Genomic DNA, 21556 nt, shown 5'->3' with positions numbered 1-21556 from the left:
AGTGTTTAGTTTTAGAGCGATTTAATCACATTTTTTTTCTATAAAGCCTATATTAAGTCTCATATTTTTCTCAAGATTAAATTTTTATCTAATTATTTTATATATAATTAATTTAGGATGCGACACGAAAGTTCGAAATAATTCGTACAAATATCGCGTGCGTCACGATGTGTTTTGTATAACAGTATAATATTAGACAAACTCGGTTGGGGAGAGATCGCATTTTCGTTCGTTGATATCTCGCTGCTATAAGATCCACGGGAATATGTGCGTACGCTTCAAATGCGTGTGCGTGCTCATTCAGAAACTCTCTTCTTTCTAGTGGCCCATTGAAGAATCCAGCCGCGAGTCGGTGCACTCGTTATCTTAACACTTTGAGGCCTAAAGGATTGTACCTTGCCACCGGAAATGTATCGCGTTTTCAGAGAGAAACTCGTAAAGTGATTTCCGATTAAAAAGATTAATTAATGTTTTAAGATTTAATTTGCACCATGTACAAAATGATCAATCAACATTTTCCTCAGATAGTCAGTTATAATTAATGTTAGTGTATAGGGATATATCTCTTGATATATAGAATTTTAATAACAATTGACATTAACAAAAGAATTATTAAGGTCGATGAAGACGAAAATGCGATCTGTCGTAACGAGGAAAATCGGACATATCTAAGTTTAGCTCGTATTTGCATGCAGATCAGGGACGGATTTGAGTTGCCAAGGCACCATAACATATAAGGATCGAGAAATTTTTTTTCATAGAGATTTAGAAGAAAATACATACATATATAAAATATTTGTTAAGCAATATATTTTTTCATCTTGTTTTAATATGTGACAATTTACGATTTTTTAGCATGAAAACTTTAAATTTATATTTCTAGATTTTTTAATTTTTTATGCGTGTATATAAATGTTGATTTCTTAATAGGATAATTATATTAATCCTGTGTAAAGTAATTTCCTATATATTAATATATATTACTTAAATTAATAATTAATGTATTACTTAAATTATGATCGCGCAAAATATGTAAATGTTGTTTATCACATATTTTATGCTTGCAACTTACAGTATTACATATACAGTATTATGTATCATAAAGAAATTTTCCAAGAAAAATTTTTCTGGATTCCATCAAATATAAAAATATATCTTGAAGTTTACATTATTAACTGTCATCATGATTTTCATCTTTCGGTATGACGTTAATCAGTCGTTTGGCAAGCTTCTGTGAGAAGTGCTGATGTTGCACAAGGACATTCCTTTACTACGATCTACGAATACTAATTTCGGATACACTTCACTAATTTATCTCTCGTCCATTGACGAAATATATATCATATCAGGAAATGTACGTAACTCTCGTGACGATTGTTAATTAATTTCCGGATACGTTTACTTAGCAATCATCAAATCCTATCTTAAGATTTAATTTCAAGTTGAGGGAATTCACTTAAATGATATAGAAAAGTAGGATACTTACAAAAAAAGCATATTTATGCAACTTAAAAAAAAATGAATTAAAACAGAAAATTATATATGTATATTTATTCTAAAAATTGATAGCAAAGTTATTATACTATTCTCTATGCTTCGTCAAATTTAATAAAAAAAAAGGTTTAACTATAATCATATATTTGCAAGTTATTTATGTAATACCGAAAGTTGCAAGCACAAACTTCGCTTAATTTTACTTCTTATGTCATAATTCAAAACAGCTGACACAGGTGTGAAAGTTCTTAATAGAAGTGGCAAATAGAGCGAACGTGCTCGACGACGCTCATATATATGAGATGTTAAAAAATTTAATTTACTGGAAGATATGCCAGCAGACTGACACTATATCTAGGAATCAAAATGTCGCAATTTCACACGGCTGCAACAAGTTTAGAGACAAGTTTTGGCTAATTACCAACGATTAAACGATAGCTATAAATGACGACGACGATAGTGCAGCTTGGCATGACGAGTTGCACTTATGCATCGCGCCTCAATTTAACTATCGCCGTGTATATAATTATGTTTGTGTCTACCTGTTGACGACAGCACGAGAATCCATGGATACGACCGACTGACCGATGCCAATGATCAAAAAATAGGTACGAGCGCAACCTGTTCGAAATAGCCGAAGTGAAACTCCTCTATGGACACGCGAGCGTGGATCTTTTAAACCGCTGTCACGTTGAACTCCCAAATCTCTGTGGATCACCTGTAATTAATCTACAATTAATATAAAATAATATAAATTTTTGATGTAATAAAATTAATATTATTATAATTTTTTCAATCTAAAAAATAGACTTAATTAAAATTGATCAAAACGTATCTATTTACTTGAAGAACCGTGTATATTAGTTTTAAGATTATTATAACATGATTAATTTTAATGTCTAATTAAATTTCTTTATTTTGCAGGTCGGGAGGAGATCACTCGCAACCGCGAAGGTGGCTAAGCCCAAAAGGAGGAAGGAAATCTAATTATAGAAGTCGTTGTTGCCGCGTGCTCAGCAAAGACGATGGAGGGTGTGAGTGCGGGTGCACGAATAAGAATCGGTTGTGCATTGGACGGTCATAAAATGCAGCCTGCATCCGCTCAACGCAGATGTACTGCGGAACGGGGTTCGTTCCTCCTACGAGGAGTAGTCCGCAAAGGATCTCCCGTTTCGGGGTTACGCGGCCTACCGAGATATAGACCTCGAGGAGGACAATGAACTAGGAGAGATCCGCGAAACGCGATTAATCGAACCGCGCGCGTTTTTTTCGAATTGAAGTGAAATCTATTGTTCGCATTGCGCAATTTTTATTTAATACACATTGTTTATATCAATATTGTAAATACAAATGAAAATTTTTTTTTAAAAACAGGAAAAATATATGTAGTTTTTATAGACATTAATCGCGAGTATTTTGTGAATAAACATTTTATACGCGAAAATATATAGCGATTAGGCATGTTATCTTCACATGCATGATGATATGTGCTTGGTACTTCATTGAGACGTTTTTTTCCAAGATGTTAAAGTAACGCGCTATCTTGTCGTATATGGGACTTCGTTCATTGTGCCGTTCATTCATCCGGGAGCCATGTGTTTCATTACTAACCCATACGGTACTTCCTGTGTACCATATGATAAAAAAAATTCTAGTCAAGTTGTACCGGGCGATTCGTATTATCGCGATATCGAGGTGACTTTTTAAATTTAATTAAATGTATTTTACACATTCAAGATAATGAAAGAATCAAAATTAGATGGTCACATTTAGCGTTGAGCGTAGATGCAAACAAAAAACACGTATGCGAAACCAGAGAGATCTTCCTCTTTTTTTATGCCTTAATTATTAGGATGTAAAGAAAAGAGAATACTTGAAGAAATAATTATTTTCTTCGCAGTTACACTTCGCGGTATGGGTATAGATATTTCCTTTCTATTAACGTAAAATACTTAGCTTTTGCTGATTGTTTCTGGAGCAAAGACCAACCGTGTCGACGAGTTCCAGCTGCTAGATCTCGCGCGTGATCAACTCGTGCCGGCACAAGCTGCGATTATTATTGTTTCCCTTTTTTCTTCTCCCTCTCTCTCTCTCTCTCTCTCTCTCTCTCTCTTTCTCTCGAAGTAGTCGAGTGCATGCCCATGACGTGGCCATGTAAGGGCTAGGCGGGGGTGCCACATCGCGGGGCCGCTAATTTTAGATCGACTCCCGTGCTTCCAGGAGTCGACTCGGCGAATCGGCAGCTGGTGATTCGACGAGCTGCCCCGCTGCTGCTGCTGCTGCTGCTGATGATGATGATGATGTTGCTGTCGCCGTCTCATAAGTCAGGTACAATCACGCAACATTCATCACTGGTCATCCCTCTTCTCACTTCTCTAATTCCTGAAGAAGGTCGTGTGTTCAATCGTCCTCTGGTCCAGAATCCTGCGACCCCTCTTTCCTAGGAATATGAGACCACTATTAAAAAACTTTTTATTACATATATGTACATATATGATTGAGTCGTTAAAAGAGAGAAATCGTTGAACACCGGGTTAACTTCTGCGCAAATTTTAATTATCTGTTTAATTGTCGCAAACTTTCAAACATAAATGTATGTATATGTATGTATGTTTGACAGTTTAATGAAAAGAATATCTTTTGTTCTTAATACATTTGCAAGAGTTAATTGAGTTTCCGACTGATGCAGCTCTCGCACAAAACAGAACCCGATGTCGGAGCGAGAAGAAACGGAAACAGAGCGGAGAAAACTTTGGGAAGACTTCTCACATAGAGAGGACCCCGAGTAAAAACGCATCCGATGCATCCTTTCGTTTCCAATGTGGAAAGGGGAAACGAACGGGCGCGCGTCTCTTTGAGCGCGAGCTGAGCTGAAGCGGCAGGGGGTAAGTTGAGAGATCTGGTAGCGACTGGTGCAGCGGATGTTTGAAGCTGCTGAAGAAAGCGAGGCGATGGTTCCTGTTGTGGCTTTCCTCTCGCCGCCGTTGCCTCTCCTTCTCCCGGTCAGCGGTAACCGCACCGCGTAGAAAACACATTTTGGCGGATGTGATGTTTAGAGGACAGAGAGAACCACCCCACGACTGACAAAAAGCTCAGCGCTCCTGTATAAATAGGCATCGATGTAGCGGTGGTTGCTGACACCGTGGCTTAAAACGTGATATCGTGCGCTTTGACCCAGATAAGTCAGATCGATTGTTTATGAAGCGTGAAACGGATCTTTTTCAGACCCCGTTCGAGAACATATCTTCAGTGGAAGAAAAAAAAATCACGTTAATCGCGCAGATACGTCAACTTTAGTTACATACATGTCACACTTATAGTTTTATTAATCTTATTATTAATTGCGGAATACCTTATAATATCAAAATTATTAAAAATTAATAATCCTATACATATAGCTTAAAAGAATTTTATTTCAACAGATCCATCGCTGAATGAAAGACGATATATTATTAACAATATTTATAACTCTGCGGGAAATATAGTTTCCCTCTAATTAGATAAAAAATTACTTTTGTTAGAAAAATTTCATCTATTATTCAGAGATGGAAATCTCTGAATTTTAAATGCCCAAAAGAAAGAATTAAATCGAAACTGTTAAAAGCACGCTTACGAGTTTTTTTATATGTCCAAGACGCGTGGGTTGCTTTCTATTCAGGCTCCTGCTGAGGCATCTCCTGAGAGACCTCCCGGCGTCGTCCAGCATGTGCACAAGTAACAAGGCCCTCCTCTTTGGTTTTTGAATTGTTTTATCCGTTCATTGGTCTTATTATCCAAAGAATGCGTAAAAAAAGTCAGAATCGAGCTCGAAGACCAACGCAAGGTTCACACCTCCTTGTAAATAGATTCTTCTTGTAGTCGGCTACGTGTAACATGTTAACACTCTGGGAGAGAATGAATGGGACCACCAACCACTTACTGATAACTGCGTGTCATATTTTAATATCGGCGATATGAAGATATCGATCTATAAAGATATTAAAAAAAAAATTATGCATAAAATAACAACATTTTATATAATCTTTAAAGATGAAATCCTACATAGATATATATAATCTCCGGAGATTTCAATAATTATTATTCTATAAACTGTAGCGATGTGTATTTCTTTCTAAATGTTTAAGTGTAAAAAAAAACGTAAATGTGCAATCGGGAACGGTAATATAACACAGTGCGCAATGTATATAGTCTCTTATGGGGGTATCACCTGCTCTTATTGTTTAACCGTACGGAATGAGCCGACGTCCGGTGCTGGACCAGATTGCGGCCGGCAACGGCGCGTGCCCGATTCGCGGAAATCCGACACTCTTACTTTTACGATTCTATACGGTGCACAAGGGACTTAAAAATCTCTCTCTAGAAAAGCTGCACCCGTCCCACACGGTGCGACATATGTCTGGAGGTATCGCGCATATGATATCTTGGATATATGTATCACGATTTCATTGCGAATTAATTTTTTTTATTTTTTAGAAAAAAGCGCGCATATTTTTATTACAAATGGACAAGTTCAATTAAATTTTGAGAATGCGAAAAGAATAGTTATTATTAATCATAAATAAACATTGTTTTAATAAAGTTTTATGATTCTATAACTCTTTAAGAGAAAAAATATAATTTAATAGAAATATTTAGTTTTAAATGTTAAATAGTTATATAAAGAGATATTTCAAAATGTGAATGTTTTGAACAGCATAGTCTTCATATCGAGAATGTCGTAGAGCCACTTCGGTCTAAAGACTACGTCCAACCGATGCACAAACTGATGTCCTTCAAAGACATATGTAACCTTTTAAAAAATATATATTTATATTTACAAAAAAGTGCGTGATTTATATAATTTAATATTTAATTACTTGTACGTAAAAAAAAATTTGGCTAATATTCTATACTTCAGATATTTAAAACTTCATATAATATAAATATGATATATCTCTCTCTCTTTCACCTTGTCTTAAATATTTATATTATATTCAAACTGTAATAGAGTATATGTGTTAAAGCGCAATATTATTCGATTTTAGTCGGATCTATTTGTTCTTAGCCGATGCGTAAATCTCGCGTATAAGACAAAGAGGAAGAGAGAAGGGAAAGGTCTGAAAATATACATAACAAACTAACGTCAACTGGAAAGTGCGGCGGCTGCACGCGACTCGCTGCGATACAGAAGAACACGCTGACAGTCACATATGGCTCCGGATATGCCGGTGTGGGTATACTCCAAAGAACTTGATATATATAAAATTCAGCGGTTCCTTCTCTGTTGAGACTGATGAAGTCTACATGGAACATCCAGTTTTGCAGAGCCTGCAAAAGAAATTAATAAATCACTCGTTTTCTCTTTATTCTTGCGACGATCGATCTTTGTTTTCAATTGCACCGGTAATTGGTTCCATCTGAGCATCTCTTCTTTTATACATCGCAGGCCGTTTCGCATGTTGATTTTTCCACACGTGGGCCATTTTGTTCCAGAGTAGTAGAGCGAGGATTGATGATCCTAAGTGTCAATAGAAATGATGATTAGAAAATTTATAGTTCTCTCTTGTAATGATGATTTTTATAATATTGAATTATATGTCTTGAATAATTGATAATGATAATAATGTCTTAATAACATTCAAATTAAATCAATTTAAATTTTTTGGTGAGCCAAAATATTGCACAATAACCACAGGCATTATTATTATAAGTATATATAAGAGATATATATGGGATATATATCATTCGAATGATAATATATAAAAGCGTATAGAAATTATATGTAACATTGTATATATACTATAATTGACACATACATAAAGGTTAACGAACCATGACAGCAGCAATCTTTATTGCGGCAGTAATTGCAGAATCGATAAATCTTCTCATGAAACGTGTCACATCTTGACAAGATTCTAACTGATGTTCTTTCGCAGGCCATGTATTATATATTGATCTCTTTCGCATAATCATTTTGATTAAATATTTTGCAGGATAGTGAATTTCAAAATACCATCTTCGAGATTTCGATAATTTATTTTGCCGAATATTTTATATATATATATATATATATATAATCAATATAATCATATATATATACATACATACATACATATATATATATATATATATATATATATATATATATAATCCATATATATATGTATATATATATATATATATATATATATATATATATATAATCCATATATATATGTATGTATATATATATATATATATATAATCCATATATATATGTATATATATGTGTGTATATATATATATATATATATATATATATATATATATATTGATAACGATTTTTGTTACGTTCTTCACGTTAAAAAAAAGGTTTGTTTCTACGCAGATTTCATGCATTCGCCATAATTATATAAGAAAATGTATCGTGATATATATATAATTACCTACAATCATATACAAGATACCTAAACACACGATAGTTAAATATGTATACATATACGCCGACTTTAATCCAAACGAACGGTTCGTAATACTATATCATTAAAGCTCATATTAACAGTCGGTTTTAGAGTGATTAGGGTGGTCATGTTGATTGCGCGCGGCTTTCGTAGACGCTTCCAATCCTGTTACGGCCGCTAACACTTCGAACAGGCTTTCCATCAATCTGCCAAATATTTCTGACATCTCATCGTCTTTCCGCGTCACTACGAATATATCTAAAAAATTGATATGCAACATATACAAATGCAGATTATACAAATATCTAAAAAATGAGTAACAAATATATAACAAGCACAAATGTCATCTTCCTTGTTCGAATTATATAAAAATATGTAACGCACGCGCGCACTTTTAAACTCACCCGATCTATCCTGACCTATATATTTGCAGTACATATTAACAGCAGTTGTCACATCGTCGTCATCGTGAAAGGGATCTCCGGGCCATTGTGCCCTGTGCAATCTGACGGCTTCGAGTGCCGGGCACCACCGTGCATTTCTCAAAAGTTCGGCGACCCTGGCGACTTCTTCCACGGCTCCAGAACCCGGCAGTGGACTAGGACTGGGTGTCGGAGTGGGTGTTCCTCGTTCACTTTCGGTGCTCTCTTCGAGTGCTCTACTTAAAGCTATCTTTATATTGGCAATCTCGACGGACAGATCCTGAAGAGAAATCTGTACGTTTCTAGCGGCGACTATTAACGCTCCTAGCATTTTGTTCGATGCTTCAATTAACAACAAAAGCTGAAAATGCAGCTTATAGAGCGCTCTGCCGAGATCCAACAGCATCTCTTCAACGCCCGCTTCTGTGGTGTGACTATCGCCTAACGCTTGAAGCTTAGCGGTTGCTTTAGCTGCCTCCAAACACTGAAAAATATGTCATAATTATTTGTTTTAAATAATCATTGCAAAGTATGAAATATGAAGCTTACTTCTGTGGCATGGTCCTTCCTATCGAGGAATGTCTCCAGATGTTCTTGCACTTCCAGCATTCCAAAGCGCAACGTCTCGTTTAATCGCTGATTCGCGAATATAGTCACCGAAAACCACACCAAAGGTGGTTCAGCTTTTGTACTCAATAGTTCGGCATGACTAGATAAATGACAACCCAAATGAGAGGAAGCCGGACTGCCGTTGCAGAGTAAAGCGCTCGCCTCGCGTGTAAGACCGACGGATTTGCTGCTCACATCCTATAAAACATGAACATTTTTTTCATGTATCTCACTTTTCAATATTCTCAAATTCTTCTTTCACTTACTCTCAAGATCTTGCTCAGCAACTGGAAGAAGCTCAAAGTATTGTACGGAGCTTGAGTGATAAGACTTTGAATTTGCTGTCTCCAGATCTCTTCGGCGTCGTCTCGTACAACTTGTCGGAAGGGCATCAACGCGGACAGATTGGGCGACGCGTTGCAAGGTGTCACATCGCCAAGATCTCCCGCGCTCGAACCACTGTAGGCGAAAAGTTCGAGTGAATCGATTAATATACGCCTTTTCAAAAGTCTTCACACAGAAACTTACGATGTGTCAGACCTTGTGGATGAATCGTGACGCGTACGACTCGGTATCAATGAGAGAGAAGACGGCGGGAACATTCCCTGGATGCTGTTTGCTTCCTGGCCTGTTCCGGACACTCCTCCTGGTACTTCATCCAAGGGTGATTCCGATCCAGCTTCATCGTCTGATGACTCTTCAGTCACGCCACGCTATATATACAAAATGTCATTGGTAAAAAAAATTTTTAAAAGAAGAAAAATAAAACACATAGCAGCAAGAAAAAATTGTTTTTCAGTTTTATTATATATTTACCCGTGTTGTATGTTTGCTGGATGACGGTGTCTTTTCACTTAAACTTTCCTCGAACTGTCGTAAACTGGGTTCTCGTTCCTCTCCCTCACTAAGAGGACGACGTCGAACTCCCCAATTGAAGTTATCCGTACTCTCACCCTATAAAATTTTATAGGAAGCCATTGAATTATGGTATTCTTTATATTCTCAGAAATTATAATAAAGCATCATGGCTTACTTCAACGCTTTCGCTTTCATATTCAAGGAAATCAAAGTCCTTAAATACGCCGAATTGCTCATCGTCCCGTCTAGATCCTCCGCTCAAATCATTATTCGCACCGGAAACTTCTTCTGTTGAAGAGGCCATGGATGATTGTCTTTCCATCAAATCCGAACTTTGACTGAATATTACCTAAATTAAAAATGTTATTGATAATATGTGAACAAAATATATAAAGAAATACATTGAAGAGATTAGAAGCAAATATATATAAGTGACAAATTTTTTCTTTATACAAAATCAACAATCTTAATATCTCATATTTTTGGATCGAGGGAAAAATTGTTGTAATATTAAATATTACAATATGCACTTATATTTTATTGCTTTTCACTTAAATCTTTCAATTGATAATTGTCTTAAATATAGTATCTCAATTTCAACTGACTACGTGAGTTTGCTCAAGATATTTAGCAATTGTGCATGTACGTGTTTTACAATGACTAATTATATATGCAGAGTGCTTTGCAATTTATATATTTATTTCTGTCAGATTCTAAGAAATAAGCAATTTTAATATCACAGGATAAACTTTATCAATATGAGCGCAGAATCAATGGCACGCTAAATGCACAACTGTATTTGTAATGTTAAAAAGTAAAAAACACATTTACGCATAATAATTTATCATTAAATTATTAATGATTAATATAATAATGGAGCAGCCTGCATATGTAACAATATACATATTAATCACACACAGATAAATTGTTTTATATCAAAGTAACTGCGATATAACACATTGTCATCAAATGATAATATTTTCTATCTAATAGATAATTTTTTGCATAACTGCAGTAGACGACAAAGTGTTAAAAGATAATAGACTTCAAATTATTAGAGTTACTCTACTACCACTTTATAAGATCCTACACAGATGTGTAAATATATTTGTTCTGCAACAGTGCGTCAACATTTTTATGAAGCTAACTGAAGCGTGGAATGATAATTCAAATATTGCAATTAATGACAAGTATAGATATTTTATACTATTGCGGATAAGTGGATGTGTGCTGGTTGCATTTAAAAATGACCTTTTACCTTGCTATACAATGTCATTGAACTAATGTGCTCATCCTAGAAAGGGTTACATAATGAGAGTCAATCGTTTTCGATAAGGTATATGATGACGCACAAACCATAGGAAAGGAACATTCACACTACTTGAATTAATGATTGAAAAATATATTGTAAAATAAAAACATACCGATGGACTCTTTGGCAATCCAATTCTCTGACCACACGTCGTCAACAGATTTACCAAACACTCCCTGACACGACCCTATTAAAGAGAAATTTAATTTTACATTTTTTGTATGTATAATTCGATATATATATATATACATCATATGAATTAATAACTATACCTGTGACATCCAAGGTCTCTTCCATCCTGCAATGGCGCTATTGTCAGCCGGCGATAGGGATAAGGAACAACGTGGTGAACTAATTGATTTTTCTTCAGCACCTTGACGAATCAACCAACGTCGACCGATTACTGGTGTTTGAGATAAGTCAAATGTGAAGTCCATTGTCCTTCCTATTTATAAAAATGAGATAGACAAAATCTAAATAATAAATATTTAAAAAGCTATAAAATTAATATCTTTACATTCCTACATGATAATATAGAAAAATAATTTTATTGCACTTCTTTCTTTTATGAAACTTTTTAGCTCTATTAAAAAAGCTTTCAAATACATATGTATCTTAAAAATTCAAGCAATTATAAACATAGGAGCATAAGTAACGTGTTTAGAGGAATATTATGTAATTCGTGAGATACAAGTTATTGATTTTCTTAGAAAAATATTGTTTTACACTTTTATTTTACGAAGCGATTACAATCTATCTGTTATTCTTATCGCAACCTGGATGTTGTATAATAAATCATCCGTGCCATGCATGCGTCGCAAAAAGGAAAAAGAATCGATAATACATCCAGAAAAAATAAATGAACGCATTAATTAATTTACGCGAAGACGTAGACTTACCCGGTAGTTCCTTTTTCGTAAATATCTCTGTATCGGTGAAACTAGGATGCGGCGACGCCAGTGAAGAGTCCCAGGATGAACCGTGCATCGATGTCGGTGGCGCTACGAGTGTTGACGATCTTGTCACTACAAGCTTCAAGATTTTAAGCGCTTCTTTCCAATGAGTGCCCTAAGATATTATAGTTTTCTCAATTATACGAACAAAATTATACAAATCGCAGTCGATTGATATATATTTTTATAATAAATATTAAATTGATATTTGCATGCGCGATTATGAAACTAATTAAATATACTTTGCAGCTTTACCTCAACATATTTAGATATCACTCTCAAAAGTTCAGTATTGATAGGTTGCGCAGCTGGAGACGCCAGATCCACATAATGTAACATGCAATGTATAATACTGAGTACTGACAATGCCACACTGCTCGGACCCTTTTCTAGGACTTCCACGAGGAAAGCAAGCATATTGAAACTAAGATGAGCATACGAATCGTAAAGATATTTCACCACGCATTTAGTCCATTGAAAGCTTTCCTTGCTGAAAGTACGCCGGCTATATAATGTCATGACTGTACCAAGATTCTCTAATTTCTTCCCCTTTTCTGCGCTTACCTGTAAAATAAATAAGAAAGAGAAGAGATGATAAATATAATGCAACAATAAATTACATAAGTTAATAGTACATACAATAGTATATATAATTATATATACGTATATTATATAATATATTTTATATATATATATATTATATAACAATATATTTTATATATTATATATATTTTATTTGTTAACGTGATGAATAAAAGATTAATGAACAGAATCTTACTTGCGCAATGTTTTCGGCGCTTCTGATGCAAAGTTCGTTAGCATCTTCATAATTTAACAACATGTAAGGCAGCAACGATACAACATTCATGGGGAATGCGAGGCTTTGCGTGGGATCGACTACCGGTAGATCCAACAAAGGTGTAAATTGAGAGAGCAGCGTAACGACTGGTTCATATGTATTTGGACTGGTGCATCCTTTTAGCAGGAGCGCGTGTACACCAGGAAACGAAGTCCACCGTAATTGCTGTTGCAATTTTTCAACTTTGTCTCTGGCGTCTGGTCGATCAAGCGGTAGTCTATGCAATACGCGACTAAGGAGCCGTAGCGCTAAAAGGAACTCATGTTCGTAATCCGATTCAAGTAGAGACACCGCTAACCAGAACAATTGTGCTAATATCGTCATCTTGTCGTCCTGCGTCGCGGAGTCGCCCAATAATTTCAAGGACTGTGCTGATCTTGATCTCGACAGATTCGAATTGGGATATTTGTTACCGCCGACTCTGTTGTCAACTTCTGTAATAAAAATATAAATATATACTGTAATAAAAATATTCTTTGAAAATATCTGTAAATTATAATTAAAACTTAATATCTAACTATTATATTTAACAGAAAATTTAAGTGTGATTACTGTAAGAATTATTAATAATAACCTTTTATATCACTGGTTGTAGAATTGCCTCCGCTGGACCTCTTCATACAATAACTGACCGAGTAACTAGTACTTCTTGTATGTCCGCCTTGATTTAAGTGAGAGATCATATGCGGTCCAACTGGATAACCATTTCCTCCACCTGGACTGCGCTTTCCTCCGATTACATTTCCCGATACGGGATCCTTATTGTTGAGATTAGGCGTTGATTTGAAGATCTCTTTCATAAAATCGAGCGGCCTAAAGTCCGATTCGAGCGAATCGACAGCCGCTTCTAGTGTTAGCAACAATTCTGTTACGTATCCCTGATTGCAAAAAAATATGTACAGAATATATAAATATATATATGTATATATACACGTGTCACGCTATTATTTGCATTGAAAATGTTTAACAATACCTGCATATCCTCGCCTTGTTCGGCGACTGTTTCCACCAGTCTAGATAAGATGTCGGACAACATCCTAGACGTTATAGGAACGCGCAACGCACGAAAAACTTGTAAAGATCTTCCCGCGTAGTGTCTGGACGAGCAAGAAAGACCCAGTTGCAATGCCGTTTGCGCCCATCTTTGGCTGACCAATGCATGAGGCAACGAATCTCTAAAGACGCGTAACACGTGTCGTAATAATACTGTGAGTTGTTCGGCACTACGGACCCACCATATTTTAGCAGTCATGTCCTCATAATTCCACAGCGGTTGATTTGTCCTATTATTGGAAAATGACTATTTAATTAAAAATCCTAATTAATATTTTTTATTAATTATACGAATAATTATACATACCTAGAAGCTAGAAAATTAATCAAGGATTTAATAACGTCTTGTATCGGCATATTGGGACCTGGTTGAGGGCCATTCCAATTGTTTGCGTCCTCCGGCGTTACAATAACGGGCGGTACCGTGTTCGTCGCCGTTCCGCTCGCAGCTGGCCAGCTATTGCACACTGCTGATTCTGCAAAATTTTTTACTTTATTATTTCTACTAATTTTTTTAAAGATCCAAGATAAAAAGAAACTTTAACAGATTTATATAAAAACATATATGAATATCTTACCGTATGCTTGAGAATTCCCATAATCCTTACTGTCATCCGCTGCCGACTGATTCGCATGATTCATCGATATCGGTGGGGTCGATGTCGAATTCGATAAAGACGAATGAGTTGGTGTACCATCCGCAACTGACGAAGAAGGTAACGGTGGCGGAGGTGGTGGAGGTGGGGGCGGCGGAGGTGCCGGTGGAGACGCTGAGGAATCGAGAGGCATAGGTGGTGGCGGCGGCGGCGGCGGCGGAGGAGGCGGCGGTGGCGGCGGCGAAGAGGGTGGAGGCGGCGAAGACGACGGTGGTGGAGTTGTGGGTGGCGGGGCTGGCGGAGGACCGTACAGATAACTATCAAATTCCGGGTCCACTTCGGTGAAATTGTGCTCCAGCACTGGTAACGCCGGTGTAGATAGTCCCAATCCCAATTGCTCCGTCTTGGAGGCGAGAAGCACGCGTGCCACGCCAAGGTGATCGCGATGATCACCAAGCACGACCAGTAGATTCAGCAGTAGGCAACGACAGTGATCTCGCACCAACGGCCTCGAGTGATCCAGACCGAGAAAGACTATGTGCAGCATCAATGGGACGTGTATGGCCCAATCTAGCTGAATTCCGTCGACGACTACGTCGGTGAGCAACATCACGGCGATATTACACCTAAGAGTTACGACGACAGAGGAATTATTAATTATTATTAGCGCATTGCTAGGCAAAGTAAGTAAATAAGTAAAAATGTAGATATTAGGAATTATACCTATGGAACCCGCTTATTGGCTGAGAACTGTCAGGCAAATATTCAGTTAAAGGAGCGAAATATCCGCCGTATTCTGGCATCGGTAAAGGATGCGGTTGAGGAATATCGAACTTCTCGTCGACACATGGCATTTTGCCATTCACTCCAACGGGTCCGTTACGAGCGGCGTAACACGATTCGTCGGTGGTTAACTGAAAATAGATTAATTACTTTCATATTGGATTATTATAAGAAATGAATTAATATATTGTCGAACTTTCTTTACTTCGCAATTGAAAAATGAAATCATTCAATCGTATAAATTTGATTCTTTATAATGTCACCAAGTTTTAATTGAGTTTCTACCTCGGCTTCCGTGGTCGGAGTTGATAGATCGTCTGGAAGAACTGGCGGACCGCTTGCAGTCCTCGTCTTTTCCGGTCTTGGAGTTTGAAACCCCGCGAGTGCTCGCAATGCGGTATCGGACTTGGAACTATGGAGAAAGTACAAGGTGAGGAAACCATATCACAAAATTTGTATTACTATAGAAAAAAGAGATTATATTTAAAGCTAAGTGCTCTGAAGATTTTTTTATAGACTTGCATTTTTAAAAATTAAAATGCGATTTAATCTATCGACAATGTAAATAATAGATTTCAGTAGACTTGTTTACCCAGTTTTGACGGGATCTTCTCCGGAGTGTCTTTTCGTATGGATGGTGCCTTTCTCGACGCCGAGATCACGGGGAGGATTGGCGGGATCGGCCGCAGGAGCGTCGCTATGTGACGAGGCTTTCCGCATGCTGGTGAGCCGATAAAAGGGTGGCGTTTCCGTCCGTTCGATCAGGCAATTCAGAGTCTCGACAGTTTCTAATTCCGTCATCATTTCGTCGACGAGACGATCCGGACGGGCCCGGGCCAAATACAATACCACGCGTTTCGCCTGAAATAATTATTCGATTTCGATACTTTCAAAGATTACATCTGCCACTTTGTCTGAGTGGCGAATAAAATCATTCTAAAAGTTTCACTTACATATGGCAACAGCTCTTGAGGCGCCATCCCCGAGATGATAATCAAATAGCGAATTATAACTTTGAGATTGTTCGGCCAGCAACCGCACAAAGTCGCCCAAAGTTCCTCGGTCTCTTTAGGATGCTCATCCGAAAACTGCGACACATTTAAATCGATGGATTAAATAATGCTTAACATTATTTAAAATAAAAATTGAAAAGGCTCTCTGTATTAAATTTAATTGAAGGGGGGGAACTGTCAAGTTAAGAGCCACGCGCGGTAATTAAAGCGCAAAAATATATGTATGTTTTTGTCTTTATTTAATGTGAACGTTTCGGTCCATGTATCGACCATCTTCAGCATGTGGAATTTGAATATGGACGCATTATTAATCAAATTTGTCTCATAATCTTTGAATCTATTCAAGTGTGGTAGCATAATATTAAAGGTAATACAATCTTTCAAGAACCTAATACGTAGGTGCATCTTAATTAAAGATTTTTGACATTTGATCCATATTTTCATATGTTTAAGAACGTGTAAGCCAAAATTGTATTTAATAAATTGGAAAAAAGAAGGAAAAGTACGCATAATTGCAGCCAGCGTAAATTAAATAAAAATTGAAAAGGCTCTCTGTATTAAATTTAATTGAAGGAGGGGAACTGGCAAGTTAAGAGCCACGCGCGGCATTATTTAAAAGATTAAAGTATTTTAAGTACCTTCGCTGTGATGTAGAAAAGATTGTTGAGCACCATCTCCGTCGCCTCTGCGCTGCCCCAGCCTTCTCTACGTGTTCCTCCGCGTGTTACATCACTCGTGTAATACTGAAAACATTAATTATCAAACGTTAATTATTAAAAAAACAAGATAAAATCTCTAAAAATTTTTTTAGATAGCTGCTTGAATAAAAAAATTCATTAGCTTTATATAATAATTTAAATTCTGGCTATGCTATACTGTATGAAGATTAGTTCATTAAATTTAACGATCTCTGTTTGCAAGATGTGACAGAACTGATTAATATTAATCATTCGTATCATGATATTATTACTGCTGACAATTGTGAAAGTATTAAAGGAAAGGCGCGGATATTGGAAATCGATTACAATAATGCTTGCATACAAAGTAAATGCTGTCGATATAACCATATGAATTATTTCCCCTCCCCTAAACTCCTCCACTTCTATTGATCAAAGCTAATTTCATCATTAATAATCAATGGGTGTGTTATGCTCTCTCTCTTGATTAAATTATACGAATAGCCATGGATTTTATTTTCAGAAATAACGCACCGCATCTACACCATTTGGATCATTCTATCTATTAAATTATGTTGTTCGCAATCAAATTAAAAAGGATCATTATGATAATCGAGTGTGATAAAAAGAAATCTTGGAGACGCCGGATATCGATCTTGATTTGAACTACGTCTCCGATCTTCAACGCGATAAAAAGAATTATTACGTCGTCGATGATCTCGCGCGATAAGAGAAATGATTAAAAAGAGATATCTTAGAGATGTCGAAGGTATCGCGATCTCTCTTATTGTTAGTATATATTCATATATATATATATATATATATATATATATATATATATATATATATACATATTCATATACATATATACATACTCATATACATACATATTCATGTATATACATATTCATATATATTCATATTCATATATATACATATTCATATACATATTCATATATGTGCACATTCATATATATACACATTCATATATATACATATTCCTATATATACATATACAATACATATTCATACATATTCATATATGTACATATATATACATATCCCTTGATAGATAGCAAGTGTAGCTCTTTATTCAAAAACAAATAAGCATACATACACACACACATACATAACGACATATAGCGCGAGCAACTTTTAAAACCAAAATTATTGTTGGAAAGAAAGTAGAGTACACGTGTTATGAAGGTGTCGGAGAAATTGTTTTCTTTCATGAAACGTGCTCCACTTGTTTCATGATGATAAATTACATTCTTGCTATGCATTGCAGGTATCATAAATGATTTAGTTTCGATAAAAGGACAAAAGGAAAACTTGGTATCGATCCCGGTACCTCTCGCATGCTAAGCGAGCGCTCTACCATCTGAGCTACGCCCCCGTTGATATGATTCTGTAACAAGATCAATCAGACTCAGAAAAGTGATCTACTTTTGGTGAAAGGATCAAAAAAGTAATGTTGGAGGCGCCGGGTATCGATCCCGGTACCTCTCGCATGCTAAGCGAGCGCTCTACCATCTGAGCTACGCCCCCTGTGATCTAGATTGTTGCCAGGATCATTTTGGATCACGATCATGATCCACTTTTGGCAAAAGAATCCAAAAAGTGATCTTGGAGGCGCCCGGTATCGATCACGGTACCTCTCGCATGCTAAGCTCTATCATCTGAGCTACGTTCCCTGATTATACTTAATTTTAATGATTATTTTTTAATACTACGAGTGATCTACTTTAAGAAGAGGATCTTCTAAAAGTGATGATCTTGGAAGATTTCTTATTTATCTCGCCGTTTCGCATGCGTGTGCGCTACGTTTCCGTGATACATACTTGATTTTAATCATTTTGATTTCTGATTGATGAGCTACAGCTGGGGGAGAAGCCTCAGATATGATGATGAAAGCTTCTCATGTGTGCTTATCCTAGTGCATCGCTCGTGTAAAATTAATGAGCTATGTCACGATGTATTTGATTATTTCGAAAGTTACAAGTGATTTATTTCTAGCTAGAAATTATCTTGAAATGCACCATCTCAGTCTAGGACTTCCTCTCGCTTATATAAAATTGATTCTTTGTCATCTTAGATATCAGTGATTTTTATCCGGCGATCGTATATACATGGGCTATATAGGTATTTCAATTAGGACGAATAAATTTCACAAATTTGAAAGTGTATTGGAATTTTTTTGTGCATATACATATGAATATGTATATATATATATATAAATATGTATATATATATGAATATGTATATATATGTATATGTATATATATGTATATGTATATCTATAAATATGTATATATATATTATATATATTATATATACAATATATATTATATATACAATATATATTATATATACAATATATATTATATATATACATATTCATATATATACATATTCGTATTCATATCAAGGGAAACATTGTCCAATTAAAAGTTTAATTCAAAATTCAATTAGCTCATCAACTTTCTGATTACTGAAATGCACTTTAAAGTGTCACGAATTCCGATTCTAAAAAAATATGGTTTAAATATGTATGTCATTTTACAATGTTTCATTAGTTCTCAAATGACAATATTATATATTGCTGTATATAAATATCACTTTTGGTGATATTCTTTTTATCAATTATATTATATAGGTATTGGTTTTCTTAAATATTTCTTGCATTTAATTTCAAATTTATAATTTTCCGCAATGCTATTATTTCAGAGATAATTATGATAATAAGCTTTATTCACCTGATAATAACTCAACGGATTAGATGGCGGCGGTACATTTGGATCAACGAGTTCCATATTATGTAACCAGGGTAGCAAATATTGCAGCAGTAATTGCCGAACTTCTCTACGGGCTGTTTGAAATCGATGTGTAATTTCTGAAACATGTAAATTATCGAGATATTAAATGAAAATCACATCACATCAAATTACATTAATAATGCTATTCTACTAGTGTATATGTATATTCCCTGTTATTCGACATTAATTGGTGTTATATATTAAGCTATCATTGACCCTGTAAACTTTGTTATAAACCCACGTAAAACAATATATAACAATATAAATATAAATAAATAATTTAACAATATCGTATATATATATATATATATATATATATATATATACATATATAATAATACATCATATAAATTTGTATTATTTCTCCCAATTTTTCTCTCGTTTTGTTCATTATTTAAGTAAATTCTATCAATTAAGTATTACATTCAAATATATTTATTAATGATTATTTGTTTAATGATAATATGTGTAAACTGTAAACATTTAATATTTTTGTTCTTGCCAAATTCATTCAACTTTCGCATCTTATCATATATCTCTTCTCTTAATCTGAAATCATTTAAATGCCGGTTGTTTTTCAGTTTGAATAAATTTAATGCAAATGACATGATTCTCTTTTCTCCCCTCTCTTTCTCTCTCATTCGCTGCATTTAATTAATTCGTATACCGATTATGACGGTATATATCAAATATACTTGCAATATTGCTTTCTACGATATTGATATAACGTTTCGGTATTGAAACAGCAAAATAAAAGAACATTTGTTATTTTCATCGACATACATAAATAACATTCCAGTTTTCGGAACATGTGCAAACGTAAAATCACATGGAATTATTTCCATGACTGCCTGCAATTATTTATAGTTGTTTAAATAATGCCGCCTACTCTTTCATTGCACTTCTGTATTTCAAAAATATATGAGATTAAACAATTAACATAAAATATTTTATTCTTATTTAGAATTCTCTTATCTTCTGCGTGATATGATTCTCGCGCGATAACATTATATCAATTATTAATTCAATATCTTTGTTGTTCTAACTTATAAATTAAATTTAAAATATAAAGCTGAAATATGAGAACATCTCTGTCTTTCATTTCTAATAGAATAAAAAATTCGAAAAAAGAATCTATTTTCATACAATATAAATAAATTGTACATAATTTAAGTTGTATTTATTATATTATATATATTAGCTGTCTCGTTTATATTTTTTGTTTTAATTAATTAAAAATTTTATCGTGTAAAAATAAATATAAAAAATTAAACTATTATATAAAAATAAAATTATATAATCTTTCAATTTCTATTATGTACTTAACGATTAATTTTTTTGCATGCATGTTTATAAGTTTTTTTGCCATTATTTAAAAATATAATACTATTGAAAAAATATACGAATAAAAAATTTGTTCTTTAAATAAAATAGAATTTTTTATTTCTTGTGCTGCACGCTGCTATCGAGTGAAATATCATGTATATAGAATTTCGCGAGATAAAATTGCAATTTCATATTACATTGTTCTGAAAATAAAATGTTCGCCGCTTTGACTGTAATAAAGCAAACAAATGTAATCAGAAACGTGTAAGATATCGAATAATTCAATAGAATTATTTTGGATTATTGTTACTCAAATTTCTCTCCTTCTTTCTCTCTCCCTCTCTTCTCTCTCACTCTCTCTTACTC

General features: G+C 34.9%; 2 protein-coding genes and 1 non-coding gene across 9 annotated transcripts in view; all 3 read right to left on the bottom strand.

Annotated features, from left to right (window-relative positions):
* Nucleotides 1-3794: 3794 nt before the first annotated feature.
* Nucleotides 3795-7506, bottom strand: LOC145940013 (A-kinase anchor protein 14). Of its 3 annotated transcripts, none has more exons than XR_014425935.1 (5): nucleotides 7306-7506; nucleotides 6875-6991; nucleotides 6616-6801; nucleotides 5108-6283; nucleotides 3795-3934 (listed from the first exon to the last, which is right to left on the bottom strand). XR_014425935.1 is itself a non-coding variant. In XM_083044766.1 (4 exons), exons 1-4 carry the CDS (start codon nucleotides 7444-7446, stop codon nucleotides 6164-6166), a joined length of 564 nt encoding a protein of 187 aa, XP_082900892.1. In that variant the 5' UTR covers nucleotides 7447-7506; the 3' UTR covers nucleotides 5000-6163. The 3 variants fall into 3 exon arrangements, 1 of the variants encoding a protein (XP_082900892.1); XR_014425936.1 differs by having other exon boundaries at nucleotides 5108-5461; XM_083044766.1 differs by lacking the exon at nucleotides 3795-3934 and having other exon boundaries at nucleotides 5000-6283.
* A 369-nt stretch (nucleotides 7507-7875) lies between these two features.
* Nucleotides 7876-21556, bottom strand: part of Fry (microtubule binding protein furry) — a 29732-nt gene continuing 16051 nt past the window's right edge. For 3 of the 5 annotated variants that reach the window (XM_083044920.1, XM_083044925.1, XM_083044922.1), the window contains 22 exons: nucleotides 19805-19941; nucleotides 17010-17114; nucleotides 16312-16446; nucleotides 15951-16219; nucleotides 15644-15770; nucleotides 15299-15489; nucleotides 14558-15201; nucleotides 14287-14470; nucleotides 13900-14209; nucleotides 13501-13804; nucleotides 12846-13360; nucleotides 12323-12631; nucleotides 12014-12182; nucleotides 11387-11559; nucleotides 11227-11301; nucleotides 9978-10151; nucleotides 9761-9898; nucleotides 9473-9657; nucleotides 9211-9403; nucleotides 8885-9142; nucleotides 8318-8819; nucleotides 7876-8171 (listed from right to left, as the gene is read on the bottom strand). In XM_083044920.1, coding sequence (XP_082901046.1) covers nucleotides 8008-8171; nucleotides 8318-8819; nucleotides 8885-9142; nucleotides 9211-9403; nucleotides 9473-9657; nucleotides 9761-9898; nucleotides 9978-10151; nucleotides 11227-11301; nucleotides 11387-11559; nucleotides 12014-12182; nucleotides 12323-12631; nucleotides 12846-13360; nucleotides 13501-13804; nucleotides 13900-14209; nucleotides 14287-14470; nucleotides 14558-15201; nucleotides 15299-15489; nucleotides 15644-15770; nucleotides 15951-16219; nucleotides 16312-16446; nucleotides 17010-17114; nucleotides 19805-19941 — 5261 coding nt within the window. In that variant the 3' untranslated portion in view covers nucleotides 7876-8007. The remainder of the gene's footprint in view (nucleotides 8172-8317; nucleotides 8820-8884; nucleotides 9143-9210; nucleotides 9404-9472; nucleotides 9658-9760; nucleotides 9899-9977; nucleotides 10152-11226; nucleotides 11302-11386; nucleotides 11560-12013; nucleotides 12183-12322; nucleotides 12632-12845; nucleotides 13361-13500; nucleotides 13805-13899; nucleotides 14210-14286; nucleotides 14471-14557; nucleotides 15202-15298; nucleotides 15490-15643; nucleotides 15771-15950; nucleotides 16220-16311; nucleotides 16447-17009; nucleotides 17115-19804; nucleotides 19942-21556) is intronic. The other 2 variants (XM_083044923.1, XM_083044924.1) reach the window with 2 other exon arrangements.
* Nucleotides 18524-18596, bottom strand: Trnaa-agc (transfer RNA alanine (anticodon AGC)). Its single transcript has one exon. It is a non-coding gene; the product is annotated as a tRNA-Ala (tRNA).

This window comes from Prenolepis imparis, unplaced genomic scaffold, assembly GCF_030444845.1.
Source record: "Prenolepis imparis isolate NDT839.2.m4 unplaced genomic scaffold, iyPreImpa1.0 SCAF_8, whole genome shotgun sequence".
In the NCBI taxonomy this organism is placed as follows: domain Eukaryota; kingdom Metazoa; phylum Arthropoda; class Insecta; order Hymenoptera; family Formicidae; genus Prenolepis; species Prenolepis imparis.
The sequence above is the reverse complement of the archived record's forward strand: the minus strand, read 5'-3'. Positions and strand labels throughout refer to the sequence as shown.